The 20,032-nt window shown below is 40.3% G+C and overlaps 3 protein-coding genes across 10 annotated transcripts in view; 2 read left to right on the top strand and 1 right to left on the bottom strand.

Annotated features, from left to right (window-relative positions):
* Nucleotides 1-1,719, top strand: part of srgap1a (SLIT-ROBO Rho GTPase activating protein 1a) — a 122,266-nt gene extending 120,547 nt beyond the window's left edge. For 3 of the 4 annotated variants that reach the window (XM_061970118.2, XM_061970119.2, XM_061970116.2), the window contains one exon: nt 562-1,719. In XM_061970118.2, coding sequence (XP_061826102.1) covers nt 562-969 — 408 coding nt within the window. In that variant the 3' untranslated portion in view covers nt 970-1,719. The remainder of the gene's footprint in view (nt 1-561) is intronic. The other variant, XM_061970120.2, reaches the window with a different exon arrangement.
* Nucleotides 1,720-2,711: 992 nt separating this feature from the next.
* On the bottom strand, nt 2,712-15,646 carry cfap263 (cilia and flagella associated protein 263). 3 transcript variants are annotated; one of them, XM_061970126.2, is made up of 9 exons: nt 15,258-15,646; nt 12,378-12,504; nt 10,578-10,739; nt 10,361-10,489; nt 10,000-10,113; nt 9,809-9,907; nt 7,971-8,102; nt 5,555-5,710; nt 2,712-5,478 (listed from the first exon to the last, which is right to left on the bottom strand). In XM_061970126.2, exons 2-9 carry the CDS (start codon nt 12,468-12,470, stop codon nt 5,386-5,388), a joined length of 978 nt encoding a protein of 325 aa, XP_061826110.1. In that variant the 5' UTR covers nt 12,471-12,504; nt 15,258-15,646; the 3' UTR covers nt 2,712-5,385. The 3 variants fall into 3 exon arrangements, with proteins under 3 accessions (XP_061826110.1, XP_061826108.1, XP_061826109.1); XM_061970124.1 differs by lacking the exon at nt 15,258-15,646 and adding an exon at nt 14,372-14,456; XM_061970125.1 differs by lacking the exon at nt 15,258-15,646 and adding an exon at nt 14,372-14,456 and having other exon boundaries at nt 7,971-8,078.
* Nucleotides 15,235-20,032, top strand: part of parp12a (poly (ADP-ribose) polymerase family, member 12a) — a 20,107-nt gene continuing 15,309 nt past the window's right edge. For all 3 annotated transcript variants that reach the window (XM_061970122.1, XM_061970123.1, XM_061970121.1), the window contains exons 1-2: nt 15,235-15,665; nt 18,878-19,013. In XM_061970122.1, coding sequence (XP_061826106.1) covers nt 15,346-15,665; nt 18,878-19,013 — 456 coding nt within the window. In that variant the 5' untranslated portion in view covers nt 15,235-15,345. The remainder of the gene's footprint in view (nt 15,666-18,877; nt 19,014-20,032) is intronic.

Genomic DNA, 20,032 nt, shown 5'->3' with positions numbered 1-20,032 from the left:
TTGGTATGACTCGGCCGGGGTTTGGTTTGAACTCACAACCTACCGATCTACTCTAACCACATACATAACACCACTCAGAGGACAGAATAGATCCTGTGGAGCTGGGATTCTCCACTGGTCGCACCCTGGCACACACAATATGCCAAAATAATTAAGTTGCAACCCACTTTAATTGAAATAGTTTCTTTAGATCTTAATAGAACCAGATCGTACGTACATCCGTTTAATTTTAAAAGTATTTTAGCATTTTTTCCCCTTGCTCCCAAAGGGAAAGTGTAGTTTAAAGGTTGGAAACGCTGCTGCAGAGTAACGATGCTGACGTTTAGAGTGAACCAAGACAACCACCACCTTACTTTATCCTCACTGCATACTTTGCATTGCACAGAAGACGATACCCACGCCAAGTTTTTTTGTTTTACAAGGTGCAATGCATGCTGGGTGCTTTAAGTCCTCATTCTCTCACATTTACTATTGATGCTTTTATCCACTTTCACTTCCTGTATGTCTGCATCATCACCGCCTTCGCCTCTTCCCGTTACAAACACTGTTTTTCTCCCGCAGGACATAGAAGAAACCATGAACACCGCTCTGAATGAGCTGCGCGAGTTAGAGCGCCAGAGCTCGGCGAAGCACGCCCCCGACGTGGTGCTGGATACCCTGGAGCAGCGCCAGACCCCCGGTAGCGTCGGTGGTCCCACGCCGGCCAGCTCCAGCGAATCCCTCGGCCTTCCTATCCACGGCGTCATGCTCAGGTCCACCGCCAACACCGAGCCGCCTTTCCGCCGCAGCACCAGCGCCTCCAGCGACAACATGAGCACCTTCAAGCCTGCGGTCACGCCCCGCATGGGGGTGCAACTCAAGCCGCCCGCTTTGAGACCCAAACCGACGGTCGTGCCCAAGACCGGTCAGACGCCGCACCCTCCCGCCGCGTCCACTCAGGATTCGTTGGACAAATCCTGCACCATGTGACGTTTGGGACGAAAGCAACTTCCACAAAGGCTGCACAACGCATGCAGCAGATTCACCTAAAACTGTAGCTGGCCAATCAAAACCTTGACACGTCTAGAATGAACACCAACAACAAATCACAAAGGCTCCCTGTCATGTTGCATCATAGTTAGGTTAACAACAACTGGACACTCCATGGTGCATGTAACACATGTTTACCACTGAGGCTGCGCTCAGTGAGAACTAACAACCACCGTCTTGTTTTCTTTCCACTGACAGGTGTCGCCTCTGACATCTTGCACATGTTATAAGTTGCCATTGTAAAGCTGCTGTCAACAGACTTTCTAGTACTGTGTTGTTGAATGAGTCATGGTTGAGCCGTCATCTTGCGTCAACACTCTGAGAAAACCACTACTTTATGAGCATCGTTAAAATTTGACATCTAAGGAGGAAACGTGCACACAAAAATGTCGCTTGGTTGGCGTCCTCCAGCCAAAGCATGGATGAGGACTCTCCAAAAGACGTATTGTTGCTAGTAAAGGACTCACTATGACAACTTCGCTCTGTCAAGAGTTTACATGCTGTGATGAGAATGTTACTAGAACATTCTGAATCCCTTTCCTGTGTGACAGCGGTGGTGCGTCGAAGCGGAGCACTCGTGCCAGTCAGCAGCAAAGAGTTCCAATTTGTGTGTGTGTATATTTAAATCTCTGTAGGTTGTTTTAGGAATGTCCATCCAAACAATTGCTGAATTTGTCTCGAAAGGTATTGTTTGTGGAACGCTACATAGATTACTGACGTATATAATTTTTTTTGTTTGTTTCTGAGTAAAACTGACTGACATTTAGAGCGCAAATGATGTAGGATAAATAAGTAAGCAGTATAAGAAAGTGTGCTTTCATCATATACTGTAATGATGTGGACAGTAGAAGTGTACTACTGTACGTACTTGTGAAAGTGCCTTCAAAGATGTTTCTGGACATTCATTCATTCAGTTGCTGTGTGCTGAGCAGACACATTCATGCAAGTAATGATGCCCTCCTGCAGAGTTCATATTAAGAGAAGCAGATCACCTACTGCACTTTGATGTATGTAAATGCATATAAGGCATGTAACATCATAACTGGTCCTCAAGTGACCTCTTTCTAATAAATGAAATTGTTTATCCAGTGTGAGGTGGAATTATTGCACAGTATAACTGCATGGAAGCTGTTTTATTCGGTTAATTGCCACGTGAGAGGAAAGGTCTTCTTTGAACTTTGTTGAAAAAGTACAACAAAATCAAACTAATGTAGTTGAAATACTCATTGAGTCTCAGTTTATATAGTTTATTTTGTATACAGTTTGTCCTCATTGGGATCACGGGGGAGTTGGAGCCTATCCCATCTGCCTTTGTATTTATTTTTTATCGGAAAAGTGAATACATCTGTAAAATTGCAGGTCAGCCAAAGGCAGGCAGTACACTACAAGGTCATTCAATTATAAACAATGTTGTGTTGTGAATCAGTTTAATGTCAACATGTGAACACTTGTCATTCACCTATTCTAATGGAAAAAAACATTCTCCTAATCATTCATATTTTTGTTTTTATTTCATTCATTCACTTCTGTTATCTCATGCGAAATGGAACTAAGTTGCACTCAAAATGATTCAGACACAATTGTAAATTATACTTGCAACTGTTAAAAATGTTTTAATCTATTGGTTCTTTGTGCATTTTGTAAATAATTGTAAATGATCTGTATTCATATAACACTTTTACTATACCCAAAGCACTTTACACTGTAGGTCACATTCAACCATTCATTCACACACATTTACACACTGATGGCGGAAGCTGCCATGCGATGCGCTAACCCTCTGTTGGCCTAACACAGGGGTCACCAACGCGGTGCCCGCGGGCACCAGGTCGCCCGTAAGGACCAGATGAGTCGCCCGCTGGCCTGTTCTAAAAATAGCTCAAATAGCAGCACTTACCATTGAGCTGCCTCTATTTTCTAAATTTTATTTATTTACTAGCAAGCTGGTCTCGCTTTGCTCAACATTTTTAATTCTAAGAGAGACAAAACTCAAATAGAATTTGAAAATCCAAGAAAATATTTTAAAGACTTGGTCTTCACTAACTGACAAAGAAACAGATAACAGATTTGGTGTCCAGTTCAAAGTGTGACATGATTTATTTAAACATTTGAGAGTTGACTTTTGTATTTTACATGAGTTATTTGTACAAACATGGTGCAAAGTAATTCATGATTTGTTAAAAAATGTTAGTGGCTAGCTAGTTAAAATGGGATATTGTGATTTCACAAGACTGTCTTAGAAGTGATCATTTGAAAATGTTCAATTTGAAAAATGTGCACTTGGAGAAAATATAAAAATAAAGTGTTGCATATTGATATTTATCTGTTTCTCTATATATTTATTGTGAGAAATCATTAAGATGATCAGTGTTTCCACAAAGACAAATATTATTAATTATTAATAATAACAGAGTTAAAGGTAAATTGAGCAAATTGGCAATTTCTGGCAATTTATTTAAGTGTGTATTAAACTGGTAGCCCTTTGCATTAATCAGTACCCAAAAAATAGCTCTTGGTTTCAAAAAGGTTGGTGACCCCTGGCCTAACATAACCAGAAATCATGATCATAATTAAAGATTAAATTATTTTTTAATTTACTTTCCCTGAATGTCTAAAAGTATTCATATTCTCTTCATGTCATATTATGCTCCTTCCAGTGCTGTTGTTTTAGTTTTAGTTTGTATCCAATCAGAATTCAGCTAGTTTATGTTGCCATGCTGTACCAAATCTGCCCAAGGCCTTCAGAATCAACAATGCGGGCGTCTGTGCACTGTAAGTGAACGGGGCCATACAGTTGACAGACAGTTGCGATAGCCAATCAGATCACGAGTTGTCAGTAAGGCCTTCTAGATGGCCTCATGTTGAACCATGAATTTGGAAACACAGAGTTGAGAGACAGTTGTGATTGCCAATCAGATCACAAGTAGCCTATCTAAGTAGCCTGATGTTAACGAGACTGTGATTGGACACTCACTTGTCATTCCAAAGTGAGTATCCATTCACAAGTTTCAATTTAGCAGGAAGCAGGAAGTGTTGCGCCATAGCCAGACCGGGATAGCAGAGAGGGAGAACAAAACGTTGACTAGGTGGCAGATATATATTTGCAAGGCCATTTTCAAGAAGGATATTTAAAGAGAAACTACATCTTGTGAGATGATGTCGGCCAACCCCGGAAGCTAGCTCAGCTGTTCTGGCGATGAAATGGGCAAATGCTCGCCATTTCCACTCGAATAAGCCGGCGACGAGGGGTACCGCTGGCTTATACGGCGTCGAATATCTGCTACAAATTGTGAGTTCAAATATATATATTTTTTCACTTTTAATGTTTTTTTGCAATTTAAATTTAGACAGTACTACATAAGATATGTTTAAATTGCTGATGTGTTTGAATTGTTTTTTAAATGCGCCAGAAAATAACCCATTTTGTACACTGTTGATGTGTTTCAATTCACAGTAGGGCGTAAATGTGTTCCTGTATAGTATTTCTCCAGCAATGGTCATGAGGTGACATCAATGATGGTATTTTGAGAGGTAATCATTGAAGTCGGACATCACTGAAGGCCTAGGTGGGAAACGCACGGCCCACCACTGCTAACCACGATATATCAGATGGGTGAAGTGTCTTGCTCAAGGACACAACGTGGCGAGGATGGCGGAAGCTGGATTCAAACCAGTAACCCGCATGTTGCTGGCACAGCCGCTCTACCGTCTAAGTCACGTGATTTTCTACGGGGGTTGAATGTTTCTTTGCAATATCTTAATTGATATTTTAATTTTCCAGTAAATGTCTATATCAGTGGTTCTTAACCTGGTTGGGGGTACCGAAACCCCACCAGTTTCATATGCGCATTCACCGAACACTTCTTTAGTAAAAAATGAAATTATAATTTTTTTCAAATTCAAGACAGAGTTATGTTTTTTTTTACTGGTGCACAAAATGAACCGTGTATGAACATCACCTTGTTCAAAGAACAAAACCAACACAGTGCATGAACTCACAACAAATTACACACTTGCAAATCAGATGGAAAATTAGAGGGGACATTGTTTGGTATTATCTATAATACGCCGATAGGGAGAAGTTTTTATTTACAAGATGAGTCGGGTGTGTCTTGACCTCCGCGGTGGAGGCTCCGTCGAACCCCTAGGGTTCGATCGAACCCAGCTTAAGAACCACTGGTCTATGTATTGTAATTGATTGCCCTAAAAGGTGTCCAATTTTGGAACTTTTCCATCAAAGTTTTCTGGAAATTTGAAACTCAACTAAGAAACGACCGTAAAATTAAACAGGATCATTAGAAGAAGTTAATTTCTAATTCTAAATTCTTCTGACTCTACGCTGTGTTCACTGGCATTCTATGCTATGTGTGGCAGCTTCACTGTGCCAACATCTGTACTGTCTACAGCAGTGCCTCTGGGTTGCTTCCAGGATTTCGTCTTTGAGGTCATCTGGTCAGAGCAGACGAGATTCTATTCCAGAATACCAAACACCCAAAAAAGGCTTTGTGTCAAAAGGTTACCTTACCTCAGCAACTCCAACCTTCCTCTGCCAAGCGTGAACGCTCTGCTGCAGCTTCTTGTGTTCGTCCTTGATGTGCATGTATTGAGAAACGTCCGGCGCCTGGTACTCTGACATCTGGCGACGCAGCTGCTTGTTGACGCCCTCGGCCTTCAAACGTTCCTGCAAAGAGAAATAGTTGGGAGGAAGATTAGGAAGCACTAGAAGAAAAGAATGTGAAACAATGTCTGCAATAACTGATGATGTATTGTTGGACCCACAATGACCTCATAGCACCAACAGAACACGAATGGTAAATGTTAGGTGACGGCATACCGTTTATGTCCAGTGTTTCACATACGTTCGACAAAATTGGCACTACTGGTTCACCCCCGATCATTGGAAACACGTTATAACTCATCTGCATACTTGCCAACCTTGAGACCTCCAATTTCGTGGTTGGGGCGGGGGCGTGGTTGGGGGCGTGGTTAAGAGGGGAGGAGAATATTTACAGCTAGAATTCACCAAGTCAAGTATTTCTCATATATATATATATATATATATATATATATATCCATGCGACCCCGAAGGTAATAAGCGGTAGAAAATGGATGGATGGATGGATGGATGGATATATATATATATATATATATATATATATATATATATATATATACAGTATAAGAAATAATTGACTTTCAGTGAATTCTAGCTATATATATATATATATATATATATATATATATATATAAAAGAAATACTTGAATTACACATAACACTCATCTACTCATTGTTGAGTTAAGGGTTGAATTGTCCATCCTTGTTCTATTCTCTGTCACTATCTTTCTAGCCACGCTGAACACCCTCTCTGATTATGCATTGCTGTGTGGCACGCACAAAAGTGCTTTCATCAAATGCACTAGATGGCAGTATTGTCCTGTTTAAGAGTGTCACAACACTGCTGTTTACGGCAGACGGATTGCTTTACTGTAGACATTCTTTATATTGTGGGGAAGCGGACTCAGGTCCGCATGGAGCTGGAGGGGGCGTGGCCTCCAGCTCCGCCTGAATTTCGGGAGATTTTCGGGAGAAAATTTGTCCCGGGAGGTTTTCGGGAGAGGCGCTGAATTTCGGGAGTCTCCCGGAAATTCCGGGAGGGTTGGCAAGTATGCTCATCTGGTCTGCCAGAGAATAAGACGACGGAGCAGGGGGCATCTGTGTAGTCAACGTAGATCATATGTTAACGTGGACCCCGACTTTAAAACAAGTTGAAAAACTTATTGGGGTGTTACAGTTAGTGGTCAATTGTACGGAATATGTACTGTACTGTGCAATCTACTAATACAAGTTTCAATCAATCAATCAACCAATCAATGTAGATGATTATTTTAATCAGTAATCACCCCTTTTAAACACACTTTCATTATAGGGACTCCCATCAGTTTAGTAAACCAGCCATAATTTGGTGTATTCCCGAGAGCCCAACATATGCGGTCCCTTCCAAGGTTTCTCGTTGTCCCCATTAGGTTGAGTTTTTTCTTGCCCTGATGTGGGATCTGAGACGAGGATGTCATTGTGGCTTGTGCAGCCCTTTGAGACATTTGTGACTAAGGGCTATATAAGTCAACTTTGATGATGATGATGACACGGGAGAGACTTATACTGTTTAGTGTCACGTGTGAGAGCTGGAGTGTCAGAATAATTGTTTCTAAGTTATCACAAAACTTTGTGTTGCCATGCGTTCCCGACGAGAGGACAAAAGCTGTCTTTGGTCCTACCAAGCAAAAGGCTTGTAAAACTCCACTGTGTAGGATGGGAAACGACATGAAGGTGTCGGTTTCTTTGATGTATTGTGTCTTGACCCGAGATCTACAAAGCGAAGAGGAAGCAGGACCTGACTCCCCTCCGGGCACCTTTTCTTTGAACTGTTTTGTGACCGAGGGCAACGGCTGTTTACGACCTTTTCTTTGAACCAACCTTTTCTTTGAACTGTTTTGTAACCAAAGGCGACGGCTGTTTACGACCCCCCTCCCTTAGAAACAGCTGTTGCCATGTAATCAGGGAAAGTCCAAATAAAAGAGGAGGCGTATAATCTTTGGTCAGAGCGTGGTGGGAGACTGTACAAGAGTACAGCCCAGGTGTTTCTCCTCAATTGAGCCAAATTTAATTCTGTCTCTGTTTGATTCCTTGTTTCTTTGTCTGTTTAATAGATGTCATCAGTGTTTGAACCTGACATGGAGCTTATCCCAGATGACTTTAAAGAAGAAGCCAGTCAGTCACAGGGCACATATAGACACATTAATACACATGGACACTTTAGGGCTCCAATTGACCTAACGTGGACATTTTAGGACTGTGGGAGGAAACCAGAGTTGATGGAAAAACCCACGCTAGCATGAAGAGAACATGCAAAGCCCACACAAAAGTGTAATTGTTTGATAACCTCTTCAGCACGCAGTATCTCCTGCTCAATTTTCTGCAGCATCTTCTTCCTCCTGGTGATGTCACTGCTCAGCTCTACAGATTCCTGTGTCACACCATGAAGTGCTTCCTGTCCACACATTTTGAAGGGGAACTGCATTTTGTTGAATACTGCCTATTATTCACAATTCTTATGTAAGACAAGAACACATCTATCTTTGTTTTGTTTATGCATTCTAATTTGTAATATACGGCAAGTATGAGGTGGCTAACAATGAAGCTAATGGGAGTCATCTATTGTGCCCATAAAGCCTCTAAACAAAACATCCAAAAACTGCCAACAATACTATTTACATGTTGTGCCATGTATTATTATAAGCACGAATGCCTAGGAACTACTTTTAGTGGCACCGTGATAACAGAGAGGTAACTAGTGTATGCAGCTATTGACATACTGTAGTGCAGTGGTCCCCAACCACCGGGCCGCGGCCCGGTACCGGTCCGTGGATCGATTGGTACCGGGCCGCACCTACTCAGTGGCCTAGTGGTTAGAGTGTCCGCCCTGAGATCGGTAGGTTGTGAGTTCAAACCCCGGCCGAGTCATACCAAAGACTATAAAAATGGGACCCATTACCTCCCTGCTTGGCACTCAGCATCAAGGGTTGGAATTGGGGGTTAAATCACCAAAAATGATTCCTGGACACGGCCACCGGTGCTGCTCACTGCTCCCCTCACCTCCCAGGGGGTGATCAAGGGTGATGGGTCAAATGCAGAGAATAATTTTGCCACATCTACTGTGTGTGTGACGATCATTGCTACTTTAACTTGAACAAGAAATAAAAAATAAAAAAACATTATTATTTTTATTTTTATTAAATCAACATAAAAACACTAGATACATTTACAATTAGTGCACCAACCCAAAAAACCTCTCCCCCCCACTCATTCGCATAAAAGGGTTGTTTCTTTCTGTTATTAATATTTCTGGTTCCTACATTATATATATCAATATAGATCAATACAGTCAGCAGGGATACAGTCCGTAAGCACACATGATTGTATTTTTTTATGACAAAAAAAAATACAATTTGTCCCACGCCCCCGGTCTGTGGGACAAATTTTCAAGCGTTGACACTTAACTTACATTCGGGTATTGTAAGAAAGACACAAAAAGACGCTTGTTTGCGCCCATCCTTTTTGTTTGTTTGTTTTACCTTAGTGAGAATGATGATTAATTCTTCATCCGAATGGGAAGATATAAATATGCCATCAGTTGGCATTCCAGTGAGAGAAGACATTGTACAGTAAGTGATTGTATTTCTTGTTTAGCACTATTGCTACTTTCTGGATCTGCTAATCACACAGCTTCTAAAACTTGTAGCTCATCCTTCTTGTATTCAGGTCCAAATATATAGGGTTCTGGATCATCATTTGTCCCAAAGTAGTCGTTATTGGCTCTCATGTCTGTCATAATTAGTGGTAGTTGTTGTTGTTGAAGGAAATAGCAAACTTTGTGATGCGTCAGTGAAATTGATGCACTTAAAAGTACCAAAATTCCAAAATATTATGTGTCATTATGAATGTGTGCAATAAAATGTTGATGGAGGTTTTCGGATGTTTTAGTGCGCCTTATAGGCGGAATTAGCTCCATTGTTAGCTGACTTTGGGTAGCGCTTATTTACAAGTTAAAATGCTTTATTTTTTTTAAACATGCGTGCTTGTCTTACGTAAGGATTGTGAAGGATAGACAAAATTCCCCAAAAAATGCAGTACCCCTTTGACACCATGAGTTGAAAAGAAACACAGCTCAAAATGGCGATGTAAAGAACTTAACTGGTCTGGCACAGGTGTGTGAGCTACCTGGTGAGAGTTGAGGACACGCTGCGCTTGCAAAAGTTTGATTCGGAGCTCTCCAATGTTGACGTCGATTATCGGCTCGCTGTACTCCATGAAAATGTCCTGCATGCAACACAAATGAAGGAGTGTTCAAACATCAACTTGACATCAAGTTTGCTCATGTGTGTCCCTCATGTCAAATCGAGCCTCCTCACCCCAAGTCCTGCTTTTCCCATGTCTCGTTTCTCCTGCAGCTGCTGCTGGAGCTTCTTCTCCTGCCGCTTCAGGGCTTGGATCTTTAGTTTCAAAGTCTCACACTGGGTAGCTTGCTGGGATTGTGGGTAGGGATAGCATTAATTAATATTGAAACTAATTCAATTAAATTATAAACACAATAGTCAAAACATGTTACCACTTCTAGCCCAGTCTAATGTCATTAACATAGCAAATGAGGCACAATATGGCATGACGAAGCACCAAACAAGACAACTTATATCAATATTTTAGTTTAAAAAAATATTCTCTGCAGTTAAGTAAGCAAATACACCTGTAAATAAACACAGTGGTTATACTTACCTTACTCCTGATGTACTGGAGCACCATCTCTGGTTCTCTCAAGTTTGAGATCTTCATCATTGCATCTTCCAATTCATTCTTGGACCTGTGAATGTCTGCACGCTGCAGTTCTATTTCTTTCAGGGAGGCCTTGAATACAGTAAAAGGGTAGTGAAAATGTGGCGGGTGTATGTATTTCTTTTTTTTTTTTACGTTTCTTTTACTTTGTGCCATTAACCTTGTAGTTGTCCTTGGTTCTCTCAAATGTTTCTCTGTGCTTCTCTTTGTCTTTTATCACCTCTGCTACTTCCCTTTGCGCCACGCAGAGTTTCTGTTCCAATGTTAGCTGCAAAAGGCCATCGGGCAAGTTGCACTGAGATCTCCGCCTCCATTCTTGATCCTGATAAGGTAAAACATACAAAATGGATGTGTGTTTTTTTTTTCAATGGCTGGTAAATATATACTGCTGTACTAGCTGTACAATGACTACTCTCAGTTATATCCAAGTTTAATATCCATATAATAAAATGGTTGCTGATATTTGAAGGACGTGCTCACTTTTGTGATACACTGTAGATATGGTGCTGCAACTTGCTGTAATTATTTTTCTTCTAATAGATTCTCTGTCGCGCAATTGCTGTAACGTAATCTTACTGGTATCATTATTGACATGCACAATTGCTGTATTGTGACCGTACTGGTATTATTATTGACATGGGCAATTGCTGTTGCAAAGTATAATATAATAATATGCAATAATGAATGTGCAATAATGTTATGCTACTTACTGTGCCTTGTATATACATTTTTATTTTTTATTTTTAGCTAAGTACCATGTGACTTGTTGAAGGGTGGACTAGCAAAGTAAGATTTTCATTGTACGGCAAACTGTCTGTTTAACTGTGCATATGACAATAAACAATCTTGAATCTTGAATCTTGAATATGATTAGGGGTTTGAAAAGCAATATTGGCATTAATTTGTCATCATTATTAATGTAATTAGACGCAATTAAGCCATCTACTGCGCAGATTGACTCAGAATACCTAAAACGTCTTTGGCAATGCATTTTTGTTCATGTAGTATTACCATCACTCATACGAAAATTGGCAGTTGATCCGATAGTGACAAGCTGCAATACCAAACAAGTACCGTAAATATAAAATGAAGATTAACAGCATGCTGGCCAGGGATGTTGTCTTACGATTACCGTATTTTTCGGAGTATAAGTCGCTCCGGAGTATAAATCGCACCGGCCGAAAATGCATAATAAAGAAGGAAAAAAACATATATAAGTCGCACTGGAGTATAAGTCGCATTTTTTGGGGAAATGTATTTGATAAAACCCAACACCAAGAATAGACATTTGAAAGGCAATTTAAAATAAATAAAGAATAGTGAACAACAGGCTGAATAAGTGTACGTTATATGACGCATAAATAACCAACTGAGGACGTGCCTGGTATGTTAACGTAACATATTATGGTAAGAGTCATTCAAATAACTATAACATATAGAACATGCTATACGTTTACCAAACAATCTGTCACTCCTAATCGCTAAATCCCATGAAATCTTATACGTCTAGTCTCTTACGTGAATGAACTAAATAATATTATTTGTTATTTTACGGTAATGAGTTAATAATTTTACACATACTGTAAGTCGCTCCTGAGTATAAGTCGCACCCCCGGCCAAATTATGAAAAAAAACTGCGACTTATAGTCCGAAAAATACGGTAAGTTCGATTCCAATTCGAAACCAGAATCTATTCTCGATTCAACACGATTCTCATTTCAAACCGATTCACGCAATATATTATTTCGTATATACATTTTAGTAAAATGTTTTTAAAACAGGTTACAGGTACTAACTAAAGTGCCTCTTGGCTGCTGACGTATGACGTGTGAAGCAAAAAACACATTTTTTAAAAAAACTTGAGACTTCCCGCGGGCCGGATTTTGGACGCTGGCGGGCCGTAACCGGCCGTGGGCCGTAGTTTGGGGACCCCTGGTATAGGTCTTTACAACATGCTCACCTTGCTCTCAGTGGTTTTCTCTACTCCCAGACTCTCATACTCGGTCAACAAGAGTTCCTGAGGGTTCATGCGGGTGATAAAACGTTCAAACATCTCATTCTCTGCCAAGAGTGCTGCGTTGGAACATCTAGCGGACAGAATATTCAAGTCAGTGAAAAGGCTTAAAACTAAAAAGGGGGAATCAAAATGTTTGAACATTCCATCCATGTGTTAGATTAAGGCAGTTCTTCTCAACTATTTTTGTCATGCCCCCCTTGGGGACATATTTTTTCCACACCCCCACTAAATTGAAATACGATGGGGAACCTGATCATATTTATTTATTCATCCGTACAAACCATTGTATGAGTTGTTGGCACCAGCACCGACATGCCACTTAGCTGAAGACATGTGTGTTGTTATCTCACGCCACCCGGACACCTTATCATGCCAGTCCCACTGTTTAAGAAGTACTGATCTAATGGCTGTAAAACTTTAAAGGATATCATATTTCCTGGTTGAGCCTGTTGATTAATTCGAGCAGTGCTGCCACCTTGTTGGAGGCTTGTGTATCGTTCAAGAATGAATAAGGACCTATTACTGGAAGTTTCACGCCCCTGTAAAGCCTCACCACCGTGGACCGTGTTGCTCCAAAACCTGTATGTACCTTTCAGCATTAATGGCGCCTTCACATACGTGTAAGTTACCCATGTCTTGGGCACTAATACACCCCCATACCATCACAGATGCTGGCTTTTCAACTTTGCGCCTATTACAATCTGGATGGTTCTTTTCCTCTTTGTTCCGGACGACACGACGTCCACAGTTTCCAAAAACAATTTGAAATGTGGACTCGCCAGACCACAGAACACTTTTCCACTTTGCATCAGTCCATCTTAGATGAGCTCGGGCCCAGCGAAGCCGGCGACGTTTCTGGGTGTTGTTGATAAATGGCTTACGCTTTGCATAGTAGAGTTTTAACTTGCAGATGTAGCGACGGACTGTAGTTACTGACAGTGGTTTTCTGAAGTGTTCCTGAGCCCATGTGGTGATATCCTCTACACACTGATGTCGCTTTTTGATGCAGGGGATCGAGGAATCGAAGGTCCATAATATCATCGCTTACGTGCAGTGATTTCTCCAGATTCTCTGAACCTTTTGATGATGAGTCATACAAAAGACTATAAAAATGGGACCCATTACCTCCCTGCTTGGCACTCTGCATCAAGGGTTGGAATTGGGGGTTAAATCACCAAAAATGATTCCCGGGCGCAGCCACCGCTGCTGCCCACTGCTCCCCTCTCCTCCCAGGGGGTGATCAAGGGTGATGGGTCAAATGCAGGGAATAATTTCGCCACACCTAGTGTGTGTGTGTGACAATCATTGGTACTTTAACTTTAATGAACTTAATATTACGGACTGTAGATGGTGAAATCCCTAAATACCTTGCAATAGCTCGTTGAGAAATGTTGCTCTTAAACTGTTCAACAATTTGCTCACGCATTTGTACACAAAGTGATGACCCTCGACCCATCCTTGTTTGTGAATGACGGAACATTTTATGGAAGCTGCTTATATACCCAATCATGGCACCCACCTGTTCCCAATTAGCCTGTTCACCTGTGGGATGTTCCAAATAAGTGTGTGATGAGCATTCCTCAACTTTCTCAGTCTTTTTTGCAACGTGTGCCAGCTTTTTTGAAACATGTTGCAGGCATCAAATTCCAAATGAGCTAATATTTGCAAAAAATAACGTTTTCCAGTTCGAATGTTAAGTATCTTGTCTTTGCGGTCTATTCAATTGAATATAGGTTGAAAAGGATTTGCAAATCATTATATTCTGCTTTTATTTACGATTTAGACAACGTGCCAACTAGTTTTGGGTTTTGTATATGCTACAAGCTAAGCTAGCATGAGCAGTGTTCCCCGTTGCCAAAGTGCGTGAAAACAAACAAACGGCCACATTCGACTGGTATAACTTATTTGAACTCAGCTATGGCTATCTTTTGAGTTACCGTAGCTGTTGTACACGAGCGTCGACGAGTTCTTGTGGAATGTTCTTCTCCATTAGGGACGGTTTTCCCTCCATGGTTGCTACGCTACACTGCAGCGGTTGCTAGGGGAGGCCGGATCGTTTCGGATACCAACCTCAAGGGTGGGGTCTGTAGTGTGTCGATACTAGCGTGACAACATCGACATATTTCACTTCTCTTCATCTCTAGCAATATTTTGTTTGTCTTTCGCGCTGTGTTGATATAACTGTATATAGTTTTAAATTGCTTACGAACAAATTTGACAACAAAATGTGGTATCGAGTCGACACCAACATTTGCACTATTGCCCACGTCAAATTGGTTCGCGCTGATGTTGTTTTCACAGACTTGCTTTTATTAAAAAAAATAAAAAAAACATATTTTAGTTTTATATATTTATAAATATAAGTTTATCAATACCCGACCTGTTTTTTTGTGCCTTTAAAAAAAGAATAAGAAATTTACTTTAAAACGTTTTCTACCTCTAACAACCAACAAGCTGTGAAAACGATGACGCTTTGCTCCAAATTTGGATTATTTACGGAATTTACATATACCTAAATATATATATTTTGCATTCTTCTTTTGTTGCTGTATTGAATTTACAACACCCTGGCGCTGTTTTGTACTGTTTATGTACTTGTTTTGATTATTGTTATTTGATCGGTAATGTTGATTATTATAAATAAAGATTTTGAAAAATAAAATAACATTAAAAAAATAAAATTATATATATATGTATATATAAACCATTTTTCTCGATGTGTGGAGTTAATGTTGAAACAATAACTCCACCCATCTTTTTCCGATGCCTTATTTTTTATCAACTTCCGTGTTTTGGCGAAACACATGATAGGGCAGGACTTACCCTGTAACCACTTTCGTTTCTCTGAAAGCAGCTTGCTATCCACAGTAGACGAAACTAGTTCCACAAACTGTGACAAACCAAGTGGAAGATGACTGCGGAGGTCTCTAAATTCGTGGTCCAGACCCTCTGTGACAACCACGGCAGTGTGGACTTTCAAAGCCTCATAGCCATTCTGGGACAGAGGTTTACTGTGGCGACCTCGATCCTTCGCCAAGTTCTTTCCGAAGATGGTAAAGTAGCAGTGATTCCAGGCGTCCTTGCTGTCGGCCAGGGTCAATTATTCAGCCAGGACAGCTTGATAGTGGCCAAAACTGCCCTACGACTTTGTCAGAAGAAACCTGGCGAGTGTACGCAATGCCACAATTTGCACCTGTGCAAATTTTACGTTTTGGGGAGCTGCGCGTTTGGGTAAGTAAATGTCAAATGTTTGTATTGGATGTATTTCAAAATGACAATACAATATTAGAAACTCACTTAAAATAGGAGAGCGCATACGTTAGTTTGTCGTAACAAAAGCTTAGTTTTGTCAAACATATACACACACACGGTCAGCATCCGGGTGTGTGCGTGTGTGTGTCTGTGTGTATGTGTGTGTATATATATATACAGTATATATATATATATATATATATATATTTTTTTTTATATATATATATGTATGTGTATATATATATAGACAAGATATTTGATGTTCAAACTCATAAACTTTATTCATTTTTTTGCAAATAATAATTAACTTCGAATTTCATGGCTGCAACACGTGCCAAAGTATTTGGGAAAGGGCATGTTCACCACTGTGTTACATGGCCTTTCCTTTTAACAACACTCAGTAAACGTTTGGGAACTGAGGAGACACATTTTTTTAAGCTTCTCAGGTGGAATTCTTTCCCATTCTTGCTTGATGTACAGCTTAAGTTGTTTAACAGCCCGGGAGTCTCCGTTGTGGTATTTTAGGCTTCATAATGTGCCACACATTTTCAATGGGAGACAGGTCTGGACTACAGGCAGGCCAGTCTAGTACCCGCACTCTTTTACTATGAAGCCACGTTGATGTAACACGTGGCTTGGCATTGTCTTGCTGAAATAAGCAGGGGTAACGTTGCTTGGATGGCAACATATGTTGCTCCAAAACCTGTATGTTAGTGATGGGTTGATGAGGTGTCATGAAGCGTTTCGACACATTGCAAAACTGTATTGATACTGTGTCGATACTGTGTCACTAAATACTGACATCTGCTGGACATTAAAAATCCCTACAGGCAACCTATGGACCGACTCAACTGACACTGATTTTATGACCTAGTATATACAATAATATAAACCAAGTCATTGTATTTCATTTAGGATTATTTCATAACTTCATTTAAATAAAAATTTACTTTTTATCTTTTTTAGATACAGTGAATAAATAATGTGAACATGTATCATAACATGGAAATCTAAGAGAACGTGTTGTGAATGAGGATGCTTGTGGACCTGGAAATTATTATTTTTTTTTTTTACACATTTTTATTTAAAAAAAACAGTTTTTCCAACGTATTAAATTTTAGACGCTTTCTCTTCTTAGTTATTATTTCTCCGGCTGTAGAAAAGAGCCGCTCACAGGGCACAGAGGAGGCGTCAGTGCGACACAGTTCGCGTATCGGTCACGTGACCAAAACAGCTCATGATCGGTGTCGTGACTTTCTAAAAGCGGTACGCGCACCGACACAGGGTTTTGCTCTATGAGCTCGACGCATGCGCCGATGCATCGGTGTTGCCGGACCCATCACTACTGTATGTACCTTTCAGCATTAATGGCGCCTTCACAGATGTGTAAGTTACCCATGTCTTGGGCACTAATACACCCCCATACCATCACAGATGCTGGCTTTTCAACTTTGCGCCTATAACAATCTGGATGATTATTTTCCTCTTTGGTCCGGAGGACACAACGTCCACAATTTCCATAAACAATTTGAAATGTGGACTCGTCAGACCACAAAACACTTTTCCACTTTGTATCAGTCCATCTTAGATGAGCTCAGGCCCAGCGAAGCCGACGGCGTTTCTGGGTGTTGTTGATAAACGGTTTTCGCCTTGTATAGGAGGGTTTTAACTTGCACTTACAGATGTAGTTACTGAGAGTGGGTTTCTGAAGTGTTCCTGAGCTCATATGGTGATATCCTTTACACACTGATGTCACTTGTTGATGCAGTACAGCCTGAGGGATCCAAGGTCACGGGCTTAGCTGCTTACGTGCAGTGATTTCTCCAGATTCTCTGAACCCTTTGATGATATTACGGATGGTGAAATCCCTAAATTCCTTGCAATAGCTGGTTGAGAAAGGTTTTTCTTAAACTTTTCAACAATTTGCTCACGCATTTGTTGACAAAGTGGTGACCCTCGCCCCATCCTTGTTTGTGAATGACTGAGCATTTCATGGAATCTACTTTTATACCCAATCATGGCACCCACCTGTTCCCAATTTGCCTGTTCACCTGTGGGATGTTCCAAATAAGTGTTTGATTAGCATTCCTCAACTTTATCAGTATTTATTGCCACCTTTCGCAACTTCTTTGTCACGTGTTGCTGGCATCAAATTCTAAAGTTAATGATTATTTGCAAAAAAAAATGTTTATCAGTTTGAACATCAAATATGTTGTCTTTGTAGCATATTCAACTGAATATGGGTTGAAAATTATTTGCAAATCATTGTATTCCATTTATATTTACATCTAACACAATTTCCCAACTCATATGGGAACGGGGTTTGTATATATATATATATATATATATATATATGTATGTATACATATACATGTGTATATATGTCTGATATGTATATGTATATATACATGTGTGTTACTCTTTGGTCCGGAGGACACGACATCCAAAGTTTCCAAAAACAATTTGAAATGTGGACTCGTCAGACCACAGAACACTTTTCCACTTTGCATCAGTCCATCTTGGATGAGCTCGGGCCCAGCGAAGCCGGCGGCGTTTCTGGGTGTTGTTGATAAATGGCTTTCGCTTTGCATAGTAGAGTTTTAACTTGCACTTACAGATGTCGCGACAAACTGTAGTTACTGACAGTGGTTTTCTGAACTGTTCCTGAGGCCCAAGTGGTGATATTCTTTTACACACTGATATCGGTTTTTGATGCAGTACCACCTGAGGGATCGAAGGTCATGGGCATTGCCGCTTACGTGTAGTGATTTCTCCAGATTCTCTGAACCTTTTGATGATATTACGGACCGTAGATGGTGAAATCCCTAAATTCCTTGCAATAACTCGTTGAGAAATGTTGTTCTTAAACTGTTTGACAATTTGCTCACACAAGGTGGTGATTTACACAATGTGCCAACTTCACTAGTTTTGGGTTTCGTACCATATAAAGAAATAGGACACTAACACTTCTTTGACAGAGCAACTGGGTAATCTTTTAAAAAACTTCACCTAACACAAATCCTTTTGATTAGATGAACAACTTGTTGGTTTATTCACAAATACTGAGTGTGTTGTAATCACAACAGTATGGACAAGGCATATGAGTATGTAATGCTAAAATCATGTTAATTCTGTTGAAATACCGTTTGTATTACCGGTATATTAGTTTTACTGTTTGTGTTGTTTTTTAGGTTCAAGTGTAAACTTCCACACACGGTGACTTGCCTACACAATGCCGAACTGTTGAAGAAACTTGACCTCCAATTCCTGTCAGAAAAACAGCTGTTTCGACTCTTACTGCAAAATGATCCCTTCCTGCTTCCTGAGGTAGGTGCTACCGGGAGAATGAGGTGTGTGGTGTGATGACTATTGTCATAAATACGTACACACTAACTAGGTCCTTAACAACATTAGAGCATTTCGGTCACATACATAATTGCCTAGCGTAAAATATGACATAATGACCATAATCACACTGTCTACTGTATTATCACGTGTTGTCAGTTGGGTTTGCTTTAGAATCTGCTGAACTGCAAACACTTAAATATTGGCAGCTCTTAGTAAACGCCAAGAAAGATGGACTTGTGCAAATAGGATAGTTGAGTTTGCCATATGTTGATGTGGTGTGGTTGCAGCCGACCATAGCATGTTTAGTTTTTTGCAATGCAAAACAGTTTGTTGATACATCTTCATTGATTGATTGATTGAGACTTTTATTAGTAGGTTGCACAGTGAAGTTCATATTCCGTACAATTGACCACTAAATGGTAACACCCGAATAAGTTTTTCAACTTGTTTAAGTCGGGGTCCACTTAAATTGATTCATGATCCAGATATATACTATCAGATATATACTATCATCATAATACAGTCATCACACAAGATAATCACATTGAATTATTTACATTATGTACAATCCGGGGTGTGCGGGGGGGTTTGGTTGTTATCATCAGTCATCAACAATTGAGAACAGAGAAATGGATATTGGAACAGTGTAGGTCTGACTCGGTAGGATATGGACAGCAAGTAGTGGGGAGGGAGGGAGGGAGGGAGAGAGTGAGAGAGAGATCAGAAGGCATAAGAAAAAGTATCTGCATTTGGTTGTTTACATTTGATTATTAACAATCCGGGGAGGGTGTTAGTTTAGGGTTGAAGCTGCCTGGAGGTGAACTTTTATTGCGGTTTTGGAGGATGATAGAGATGCACTTTCTTTTATACCTGTTGGGAACGCATTCCACATTGAAGTGGCATAGAAAGAGAATGAGTTAAGACCTTTGTTAGTTCGGAATCTGGTTTTAACGTGGTTAGTCGAGCTCATCATTAGTGGTTGAGAAAAATTGCAACCA

This window comes from Nerophis lumbriciformis, linkage group LG10 (genome assembly GCF_033978685.3).
Source record: "Nerophis lumbriciformis linkage group LG10, RoL_Nlum_v2.1, whole genome shotgun sequence".
Lineage (NCBI taxonomy): Eukaryota > Metazoa > Chordata > Actinopteri > Syngnathiformes > Syngnathidae > Nerophis > Nerophis lumbriciformis.
Note: the sequence above shows the minus strand (reverse complement) of the source record. Positions and strands in the feature narration are given on the sequence as shown.